Here is an 11994-nt window from a genome sequence, read left to right as displayed (position 1 = left end):
GACACCCCCAGCTAAACATTGAACTGAACTCCTGGAAACCAGTTGCAGAGAGGGAGGAGTGATGAGCAAAGGGGTCAAGACCCTGGCTGGTGAAACCCACAAAACAGCTGACCTGAACAAGGGGGATCTCATGGACCCCAGACTGATGGCTGAGAGGTCAGCATGGGACTGATCCAGACCCCCTAAATTTGGGTGTCAGTGAAGAGGCCTCAGCAATCTATGGGGCCTTGAGTAGTAGATCAGTATTTATCTGTGGCATACAAATGGACTTTGGGAGCCCATTCCATATTGAGGGTTGCTCTCTCAGCCTGGACACACTGGGCCTAAGCCCTGCTCCAGATGATATTGTTGTTAAAATGTTTAGGTTTATCCAGTAAGGAGACACAAACTCAACGATCCCACGTGGAGTTTATTGGTGGACAGGGAGGGAAAGGGGGGGGAGAGGTAACCAACCCGTGCAGAGAGAGAGATAAGATATGAGAGAGACAGAGACAGACAGAGACAGAGAGAGATGAGAGTAAGAGTGCAAGAGAGTAAGAGAGCATAAGCAGGCAGGGGTCAGTCCTTTAAAGGGGTCCTTTGCACCTGCGTGGTTCTCACAGAACTCTGGGCTGGCCAGAGTGTTGCCTGAGTGCATCCTGCCAGGTAACAGGGCAGGCCAGCGTAATGCCTGAATCTTTCAGATATGACAGACTTTGGATATCCCCCCATGGAGGTCCTCACCACCCCCTGGGAGCCGAGTGGGGATTGGGTAGGGGATTGGGAGTATGGGGTGGGGAGGAGGAGAGGAGGGGAGGGTGAGGGAGCTGGGATTCACATGTGAAGCAAGATTGTTACTAATTTAAATTAAAAAAAGGTAAAAAATTTCCCTGTGTTTTTATTTGGAGGTAATGTTGCCCTATAATAAGAATTTAATCAGCTGGGAATTGACCTGGGATTAGACGATGGCAAAGGCTTTTTAGGATGCATTTCAAGACTTTTTCCCCCCAAGTTTTTCTTTAGGCTTAGAGGCTTCTTTTTACAAACAGTTTTGCTTTTTGATAAAAATCAAGAATGTTTAGAAATTACTCACAATTCCAGTGAAATAGTCAATAGTCAAGCAAAACTTTTCATGTTTAAAATATGAAGGTCATTTTTAACGGCAAAGCAAATGTGGTTTTGCATGATAGACCCTCTTTTCTACCCCTTTCTCCTGTGTTCCCAACAACTGGCTTGCACTTCTACTTATCCAGAAGGAGTGTACATATGAGCTAGAACACAGCATGGAAAATCAGAATGGCCAATTTTAACCTGCTGCATCCTATATGATCATTAAGCTAAGACTCCTTTCATACAGAAGTCTACAAACCTCAGTGCTAGAATATGTGCCCCAATTCTGAGTGATCTCCATTGTTCAGCTAGTCACGAGCCAAAGAATTCTAAGAATGCTTCTTTAAACAGTATTCATTTAAGCTCTTTACTACACGTATATTAATTCTAAGAATTACTATACAAAGATCATTTGGTTATGTCCAACTAAACAGATTTACCAATGCATGTGTGAGAATCGGTGGTGAGGGTATGTTTCCTAGAAATAACAGGGAAGTTTGCTCAAGATCCGCTAGCTGTACATCTGCTTCAGTGGGATCTGAACAAATGCAGCACCAACAGACCTGCTAATGCGGAGGTAGAACTCTCAAGGGGGCCCTACCCGTAGGCAAAGAGTGACAGGCAACTCCGCAGAGCCAAGAGGGGGAGAAATAGTCTTCCCCAGGGATGAGCTCCTTAACTGGTTATCCAATACTAAGTGCTCAGCCCTGAAATCATATACATTCAAGCAACACTAACCAGACACAGCAGGCTTTATTTATATATTTATGCAGGTGTGTGTAAGTAACAATAATAATGAAAGAAAAAGAAGCTATGAATTTGAGAGGTAGTTGGGGGCCACAGGAGGGGTTGGAAGGAAGAAAAATTTGATGAGGAAGTAATTATATTTTACCTTAAAAAATTAAAAAAAGACTTTCTGGGCTGTTGTATGTCTTTGTGACAAAGTGCTTGCTTAGCATGCTTGAGGCTTTGAGACTGTCGTGTGAGTCTGGGGGAAGGGGTTGATTTTCTAAGACCACACGTGAAGATCACTGAGTGGTAGTAGATATTGAAAAAATACTTTATTTCTTGGATCATTCTATTGGTATGTGGAAAATAAGCCTGATTCACATGCAAAAACATGGAATCATTTATGTCACATTTCCTGGTAGCTAAAGATAGATGGGTTAACATCCATTGGACAGGACAGGGGCCAGTTTATACCCAACTGGAGGTAGAGGCAAGGTGTTCATTCAGGCTGGATGCCAAGGTTCTCAGGCACCTGACAGTGAAGGAAGTAGCTTGCATCACTGACAAACAAGAAGCAGCCATTTCAGAAAAGGGGCAGCAAGCAGGAAATCTAGGTTGAAAGATCACTAAAGATGCAAATACTACAGCACTTAGCTGTAATAGGATGGTGTGTGGTCTGAATAAGAATGGCCCCCATGGGCTCATGTATTTAAATGCTTGGTCACCAGGAAGTGCCACTGCTAGGAGGTATGGTCATGTTGGGTGAAGTGTGTCACTGGGGGTGAGTTTTGAGGTTTCAAATGCTCAAACCAGGCCCAGCCCCCCCATCTCTCTTTCTGTCTCTCTCTTCCTGTCCCCTTGGATCTGGATGTAGAACTCTCAGTTATGTCTCCAGCACCATGTCTGCCTGTGGGTCACTATTCTTCCCACCATTGTGATAATGGAGTGAACGTCTGAAACTACAAGCCAATGCCAAGGAAATGTTTTCCTTTGTAAGAGTTGCCATGGTCATGGTGTCTCTTCCCTGCCATAGAAACCCTGACTAAGACAGCAGGCCAGATAATGAATATTTGGGGGTACAGTGGGTTAGTAGAAGCAGCCTTTGAATTCCAGAGGTAAGAGACTTGTGAGAAGAATTAGGTAATCAAGATAAGAAAATTGGCATGAGAATTGTGGTATAAGGGAGGCTGAAGGTCAGTAATTAGAATAATGAAAAAGGTCAGTGTGTGATTTGACTTGAGTGTGAGCCAGTTTAGCACGGACTTTGATAATTTAAACCCCACTGTTATCCTCCATCCTGTACTGCTCCAAATCGGGGATGGTGGGTCCTGAGATTTAAGACTAGGCTCAGGACTTCAGATAGGGCAAAGGAAGGATTGTGAGATAAAAAATGTACCACACAACATCCCAGCCAACAATGGACCACACATATGTGAAAATGAAGAACGGAAAATTTCCCTATTGTCTATTGACATTGTAGCCATAAATGTCATAACACAAAGCATTGCTTGTGTATTCAAATCTATGATGCGGCAAAGTGACTGACTGTACTCTTGAATATAATATAACATAAATGCCATATGTTGGTTTATTATGATAATGTTACTGGTTCACGTATCTATTATACTGTTTTAATTGTTGTTTTGCAGGGTACCCTAACTATTTAAAATGGCTTATTGTTAAACAGTATGTTGTGTTGTACCACCGGCACTTCCATACTTCTCATGTTAATTGTATCTCTTAGTTACTTGCTTCAAGACTACATGCAAAATAACTTATCCATTCAACTAGTTTTGTGCTAGTCTACTTCATGTTTGACCTATGATAAAACCATCTAAAATGAATGCTCAAAATTTATTCTTGTTGTTAAACAGTGCATGGTTACATTTTTTTAAAAAGAAGGCATCAAGATTGCTTGTAGTGGGTTGCTTTTGCTTTTTGCTTTTTGACTCTTTGGGGGGACCTACTACCCAGGTCCCAAATGAACACACACACACACACACACACACACACACACACACACACACACACAGAGAGAGAGAGAGAGAGAGAGAGAGAGAGAGAGAGAGAGAGAGAGAGAGAGAGAGAGAGTCTTATTCTTACTTATAAATGCTCCACCTTAGTTTGGCTTGCTTCTAGATTAATTTAAATTATCTTAACATAAATTATCACCATCTACCTTTTGCCTCTGGGCTTTTCCCTTTTCTTACTTTCATTTTTACTCTGTGACTGGCTGGGTGGCTGACCCCAGGCATTCCCCTCTCCTTGTTCTTGATCCTTGGATCTTTTCTTCCCAGATCTCTCTGCCTGCCAACCTTGCCTATCCTTTCTCCTGCCTCCTTATTGGCCATTCAGCTCCTTATTAGACCAATTAGGTGTTTTAGACAGGCAAAGTTACACAGCTTCACAGAGCTAAACAAATGCAACATAAAAGAATGCAACAGGACTTTGCACCATTAAAGCAAAGAGAAAGCTAATTTTACTTTGAATTCCAAACTAGGAGAGAAAAAGGAAGTGAAAAAAATCACTTGTTATTATAGTAAGCATTATTAAATTTCCACTAAAACTTCTGAGATTTATGTAATTCTATATGGGAAATATGAACATTTTCTCAAGGGGATAAATAATCAGAGAAAAATATTTGACATTCATTTTTAAAATTTATAAATGCAGGGGGCTGAAGACATGGCTAAGTAGTTAAGAGCATTTGTTGCTCTAGCAGAGGACCCAGGTTCCTAGCACCCATGTGGTGATTCACAATTGTATGTAACTCCTCCCAGGGAATCCCATGCCTTCTTATGGCCCATGAGAGTATTTAGGCATGAAAGCAGTATACATACACAAGTACAGGTAAAACACACATTCACAGAAAGGAAATATAGTTAAACTATATTTAACTATAAAAATATAGTTAAATTTTTTTTCTAAATACAGTAATTAAATCACTCTTCTCTAAAAAGTGTGATCATCTCCTGGATCAAGAGCAGAATTATATATATATATATATATATATATATATATATATATATAGTGTGTGTGTGCAATGTTTCATAAAGTATGAAACATTTAATGAAGAGAACTGTGTACAGATACAGATAAATATATACAGTTTGTTTATGTTTTCATTATATATCAGCAGGAAATTTTTAGAAATAAAAGATAAATTATTTACATTTTTAGAATGAGAGGTTTTTTTCACAAAAATAATAAATCATATTTTATTTGTACAACATTGTTTTCTTGAATTGCCTTCAAACCCAAATGATTACCTAATTGGTATTTTGGCCCTTGAATAGTGGTGTTTAAACGCTATGTATCAGTTATGCTAGCCTTACTTATTGAAGGCATAAACAACATTGATGATAACATCTTAAGTCAACATGTCAACTATGTACATGTTCATATGGAGATACTGTTTTTTGTAAAGGAAAACCTGGCAATATTTTGTCAAAGCCTGTGTCTCAATGTTCATCTGTAGACTGGTTCACACTCCCACTGCACCCTTGTGACTGGGAACAAAAGAGGGACTCTAGTCAGGGAGAAGAAATAATTTATCTAGTTTCTCAGTCCTTCACTCTCCTCAGCAAACAAGCAAACTTTCAGTGTACCTTCAAACAAAAGCAATAAATAAATAAATAAATAAATAAATAAATAAATGTATTAGCTATAAAGGTCCCCCTTTTAGCTACTCAACAAAGTTTTAGAACACAAGTAGGAGACACAGGTCTATTGTTTCTGCCTTGACTGCACAGTTAACTAAAAATCAACAGGCATTCCATGATTTTTCCGAAGTGTTGAATTAATAGTTTTGATTCAACTACATATACAATATGGTTTTTGTTACAAAAATTAGGATTAATGTTATTAAGGAAGATGCATTTACTCTAGGTACCATTTCTTAACTTGGATAAGTATTCTATTTTTATGCTTTTTCTGGAAAAAAAATCATGACAATTTGAAAAAAATTACTTTGTGCATTTATTCGGGACAAGAAACTTCTCATTTTTAACCCCAACATGATGATTTGGAAGAGAAATGTTTTGTGAAGACTACAACAACCACACAGAAATGAACAGGAAAAAAAAATCCAATTTTTATTTGGGATTTTGTTACAGTTGCTTAGAAAGGAATGTAAAGTCTTAGGACTTTCACAGTCAATCAAAGCTCCATAAAGCTGTTTGAGCGACTCACAAACCGTACACAACAGTTAAGTTTGTCATGCGTGATGTTTCTTCTCAACAATGTGTTCTAAATATTAAAATTGTACTGCAAATTCATGTCAAGAATTTGGGTATGGCATGACAAGTTGGAATGGCAATGTCACCTCCACATCCAGATATTTGTATATATCCAGATATCCAAGTCCGGCCCGTGAGCTGATGGCCCAGCACAGAGACGGATGGAAAACTCGGTGTCCATGGGCGCCCAGCCGGAAGCGCACGGAGAGGGACCTGGTCCACACCGGAAGGAGGGCGCTCTTGCGCAGTGGCTGTTGGGAGAAGCCCAGACTGCTGTCTGGCTGCGTGGCTCTCTGCGTGCGAACTTAAGAGTGCGAGCTGCGAGGGCCCAGCACGGGAAGCCATAGAGAGATGAACTGGGTCGGGGGCTCACGGTAAGGTGTGCGCTCGGGTTGAGACCCAGCCCTGTGACCCTGGAGTACAGCCTTGGTGGTCATGGAGTACCGCCATCTTCCTAGGCCCCAGGGCAAGTTCTCAGGCTTCCCTGGAAGATGCCAGGATGGAGGCCTCAGCACTGTCCAGGATCCTAAACAACTGTTTCCCACTTTCCATCCACGGGGTTCTCTGAGGGACCGCAGTGGGCAGGGTACGGTTCCTGTTGTATTTCCACCCCTGGTCATGGGATACAGTCTACTCATAAATTTCAAAACAACCCTACACCCAGTTGGACTTACACAGGGCAAGGCAGCAGATTTACCATATTTCAAAATTATAATTTTAAAAATATTTATTATTATTAGTTTTGTTGTGTTTTGTTTTGTTTTTGTCTCACTATTGAGGCTAGGCTGGCCTGGAACTCAATAATCCTATTGCTTCAGCTTCAAAAGAGCTGGGTTTACAGGCATGTGTTACCATACCCAACTCATAGCTTGGTTTTTAAAAGACAAACACAGTGAAAACTTACCTTGAATAAAGAGGATTTATAATTTGTTCTTATAAATCAGCATTAATAGCATAAAAATTCATTATTAATTCACAATTTATTTTTATGTAATTCATTATTTGATATGTATGTATACATGATATATATTTGATATATGTATATACATTATGTATATGATATATATGTATATATATATATCACAGATTCCAGGATAGCAAGATATCAATATAAAACATTGAGGAGTTTTATAAGGGGAGGATGACTAGTAATTTTAATAGGAGCACCTCTGTTGAATATGTTAGCATTGTATTTTAGAAATGTACATGTTTTAAAATGGATGTGATGACCCATGCCACTAATTCCCTGTAAAGTGGCCATGGTGAGAGGGTCTCCACTAGTTCCAGGCCCAAAATACCACCTCAAAAAGCAAAACAGGGCCCATGAGATGGCCCAGCATGTAAAGAGGTTTGTCATACAAGCCTAATGACCTGAGTTTAACCACTGGAAACCCACATGATAAAAGGAGAGAAATAAGTAAGGAAAAGTTGTCCTGTGAGCTTCACACACAGGATGTGTGTTGTGTGACAAAACTTTTCCTGGTGAGACACAACACACAGGCCTACTTACCTCAGATAGGGAGCCCAAGACAGACCACAGCACAGATAACACCAAAATCCTGCTTGGTAAACCAATGAATTTTATTGACGTTTCATTCAAGAATATGGGTGAGGGGTTACTTACAGGCGCAGAACTGACTCAAAGCCGAATCACCAAAACACACCCCAGTATCCATGACCTCTCACAACAACTGGGATCAACCTAGAGCATGCCGCACAGCCTGCAGGGAGCTCAACAGGTTGGTGAGTGTCCTTTCCAAGTGTCCAGTTCTAATTCTCTTCCAGTCAGCTGGTCTGGTCTAAGATACTTGGTTTCAGCTTGTCTTATTTACTGGTGAATATGGTCAGCTTCAGGGGTTTCCAGGAGCTATTTCAAGTTGTTTACCTTCTGGTTTGAAGAGGTTCTGAAGCTGGATAGTATGTTTCAATTTGGGATGGATAGTGTGTTTCAATCTTGGATAGATTGGATAGATAGTATGTTTCAGTCTTTGATGGATAGTATATTTCAATTTTGGAAGAAACTGCTATACAACAGTATGGCAGCTGCATGCTTACACTGTACCCACAGTTTTGCAGCTGAAAGGTCTTCACAATTTCTCTTGTTTAAAACAAACTTGACATTTAACCTTTAAGAATTCCTTTGTTATGGAATTCTATCAGTCCCACATAAAATGTCTTTTATGAGGGAAAGAGCTTGAGCTAGGCAAGTAAGCCTTTCTCCTTAAATTGCTTTGTTGGATTTAGTGCTTTAGCTTTTGGTGTTTTTTACCAGATGTAATAATTCATTTCAGATGAAATCTCAAGTGTAAATTGATCAAGCCACACATCAAATTCATGTGCCTGGACAGTAGTTCCAAATTCCTGTAGTTGAAACTTAATAATCCACAGCAATGCCATAATTTTTATATTTGAAATTAAAGATAATTACATCATTTTCCCCTTTTACTCCCCCAGGCCCCTCCCCAGCTCTCTCTCAAATTCATGGCCTCTATTTCTTTAATTGTTCATACATACACACACACACACACACACACACACACACACACTTAACTGATGAAGGGATAATGAAAATATAAGACATGACATTTCAGGTAAATGGCTAGAACTAGAAAAGATAGTATTGAAGAAGTAACCAGAATCTAAAAGACACATGTTCTCTTTCATACATGATTCCTAGCTCCAAACTTCAGATGTGAGTATGCCTGGAGCAACTGCAGAAACCAGGAAGTAAGAAAGGACCATGAGGCAAGAGGAGCCATAGAGAGGGAAATAGCAGAGTACAGGTGGTTTGAAGAGAGTAAAACAAAGGGGAAGAAATAAAGAAGGGGAGAGGAGGGTAAAATAGCAGTAAAGATGTTATCAACCCAACAATTCATATAATACACATAAGTCTGTGTATAATACACAAATATGGTTTAAATGAAAAAATATTTCTGGGCTGGCAATGCTCCCTCAGAGAGCGATAGAACATCTAACAAAAAGGCCCAACACCCTGGCCTGAGATGCCTCCACTTTGAGTTGTTGGTCAGAGGAGCCCAAAAGACTCCCCAAACATTGTAGACTATTGATGCTGCTTTGGTTCCTTCTCAGAGGTGGAAGGTAAGTCCCCATTTCTGAAGACAGTATGCATTTGGATGCTGGGCCAGAAGGACACAAGCTGGATCTGTCCTGAAAGCCTTTTTCTTGAGGACTAGCTTTCATGATACCAGAAGGTGCTATGTCAGCTTCCAAAAGAGAGAAGCGGCATTTCACTTTTGAGCAGTATCTAGATGAAGCTTGGGCAGAAATCAATCTTCAAAATAAATCTAGATGTTGTTAGGACTCAGCTGTCCACTCGAGTAGTTACGCTGATCTCACATACTTTTTGTTGTTTAAGCCAGTCCTACGTTCTATGAAGAGCAGAGCAATAACTTAAGAGAACTCCATTGATCTTTTAAAAAGGATTGCACTTTGGCCCTAGAGATTTTAATAACCTTTTTATCATCATGTATATCATATCCAAGTCTCATCATTTACCTTATATAACCTACTCAGAACTTTTGTGACCTTCTTGGGCTTTCAAGCTTTGTCTTTATCTTTCTCATTATAAAAATTCCAACCATATTACCTCAGGACAAAGTCTTACTATATACAATTCTTTGTTTACTAAAAATTTCTTCTTCTAATATTTACTTCTCTTCCTTGCTGGTTCCCTTTTACTTTATTGTCTTTCTTAATACCACAAGGCATAGTGAATAACAAATTTACTAACTTATTTGTAGACTCACTATTGAGCCCAGTGACATTAGGCTGAACCTAGAACATTTGTCCTTGATGTATAAATTTGTTTATATGAATCTTACCACTTGCTGTGTTGTGCATTTGAATCAGATATTGACAAGAGACAGAAAAGTTATTTTCCCACTGCATAGTGCTATCAGGGAGGAAGATTTTATTTTGAAGGGCCACCATTGGATACCTTAAATTTTATAAGGTCATGAGTATATGGTAGTAAGCACCCATGGTCATGGAGAATCATGCTGACTGACCAATCTGCCTTGAGTTTAAGTTCTTAACTTAAATGCTCCCTTGATAGACTTAGGGGTGGCCAATGGCTTAAAATTCTGTACCTACAATCAGTATGTACCTGTAAATGGAAGCAGGCAACCTGAAAAATTAACATGTGCCCCATTTCCTACAAAAGACAATACTAAGAATGATATTTCCTTTTAGAGGTCACTTTTTTTAATCACCCAGTTTAAACTTAGGCAAGAATGCAGAAAAATATAAAGTATATTATTGCAAGGTCTGTGGGTCAAATGAGTGATGGATGGTTATCCATCTGTAGGACCAAAAGGAGATGTTAAAATGTCTCCTGGTGTCTTCTTTATCACCCCCCCACATCAGTACATTCCCCTATAAACCCACTATTTCTCCTCTTCCCATTAGTGAGTGTTAGAGAGGTCAGTCAGAGTAGCCATACTCACTGACATGACCCTGAAATCTGTGTTGTCTCCCCTCTTAGTGAACATGAAGGTAGATGAAGTTTTTCAGGCAGAGCCATCCTTACTCCCTATGACATTGATGAGCTCCTGCTATGTTTTTCCAGGCTAACTTAAACAATTCATTAGTTAAAAAAAAAAGGAAGTGTGGAATACATCTGAGACACAAATTATCAGACCTGGCAATTAACAGTAGCATGCACTTGTCAATTTCAGAGTTCCTTTGGTTGATGAGAACCAAGGACCACATGCTCCCTTCATCTCTGAAGAAACCTTAGCAAGAATTAAGGTTTCTGATCAGAGAGGGTCAGGACCCACAAGCTGCCTTGATTGGTAGGGGTCAAGCTTTACTTTTTTTTTCATTAAAACCCACAGTTGTCTCTCAGATATATAAATTTCTTTTCTGTAAAGCTCTAGAATGACTGGAAGGAAATTAAAAAAGAAAGCTGTTTCTTCTGGCCACATGGTATTGATAGCACATGGCTGCAGGGCCCAAGACATTATGTAAAGTGACACCTCAAAACCAAGAGAATTCACCAAGGAAGTTTGACATTACTTCCATAGTCTGATAACCATAATGCATTGATCTTATCACATAAGCAGTAGGGACACTCAGAAAACATTATATGAGAGTAGCCACAGCTTGGTAAAAAGAGACATGAGTTAGGTTAGTGTGGATAGAGCAGTTGACAGAAGTAGACATGGGCATGAGAAAGTAAGTTGTCTAGGTCTGAAGTAACAGGGAGTGAAAAAGGAGCCAGGAATTTCATGCCCTCCACTCTTGGAGGGGAATTCCAAAAGACTTCCTATCAGCTATCACTGGAAACATCCAAAGATGCTGCCTGGATATTGTGTTGCTCTCCCTTTAGATTCCAGGTATAAGATGCTGGGACAGTTGCCCATCAAACAACTGGAAGGGACAGGGAAGTTCATTCAGCTTGCATTCATTCTGCTGCTGCATTGAAAGCATATGAAGGAGCTGAGAAGGAGAAAGAGTTCTACGGTATCGATATGCCTCATGGCCCATGGACTGAGTGAGACCAGAGGATCTGTGCCCCTCTCCACATTAGCTTAACAGCTGATCAGTCAAATCAAATCCACCAAGTCCCTGAGAAATGAGGTTGTAAAACCAGTTAACCCTGATTTAAAGCTTTAGCAGCTGCGTGTAGCACTTCCAACCAGCAAAAAAGTGTGGGGACCCTGGGATCAGGCACCTAGTTCTATGCACAGCACATACTTAGTGCTCTCAGTTTTGGTCAGGGGTCTATGTGCCCAACCTTGATGAACTGTGTTTTGCTTCCTCTCTCCAAATAAAAGCAGATGTTTGTCTGTTTCCAAGGGAATGGTGATAGCAAGGGAAAGATGTAATCTTGGTGCTCATGAAGAGAAGAGAGGAAATTAGACTTAGTGTTATTTATATCTTGCCATGTGATTATATCTTATGATTATATTTCATC

At 39.9% G+C, this 11994-nt stretch overlaps 1 protein-coding gene across 2 annotated transcripts in view; it reads left to right on the top strand.

The window, feature by feature from the left end:
- Positions 1-6313: 6313 nt before the first annotated feature.
- CUNH12orf40 (chromosome unknown C12orf40 homolog) overlaps positions 6314-11994 on the top strand; it is a 56638-nt gene continuing 50957 nt past the window's right edge. For both annotated transcript variants that reach the window (XM_040753957.1, XM_021225470.2), the window contains exon 1: positions 6314-6430. In XM_040753957.1, coding sequence (XP_040609891.1) covers positions 6408-6430 — 23 coding nt within the window. In that variant the 5' untranslated portion in view covers positions 6314-6407. The remainder of the gene's footprint in view (positions 6431-11994) is intronic.

The sequence above is a fragment of the Mesocricetus auratus genome, unplaced genomic scaffold (genome assembly GCF_017639785.1).
Source record: "Mesocricetus auratus isolate SY011 unplaced genomic scaffold, BCM_Maur_2.0 Super-Scaffold_100010, whole genome shotgun sequence".
Classification (NCBI taxonomy): domain Eukaryota; kingdom Metazoa; phylum Chordata; class Mammalia; order Rodentia; family Cricetidae; genus Mesocricetus; species Mesocricetus auratus.
This window is presented reverse-complemented; position numbering and strand designations above follow the sequence as displayed.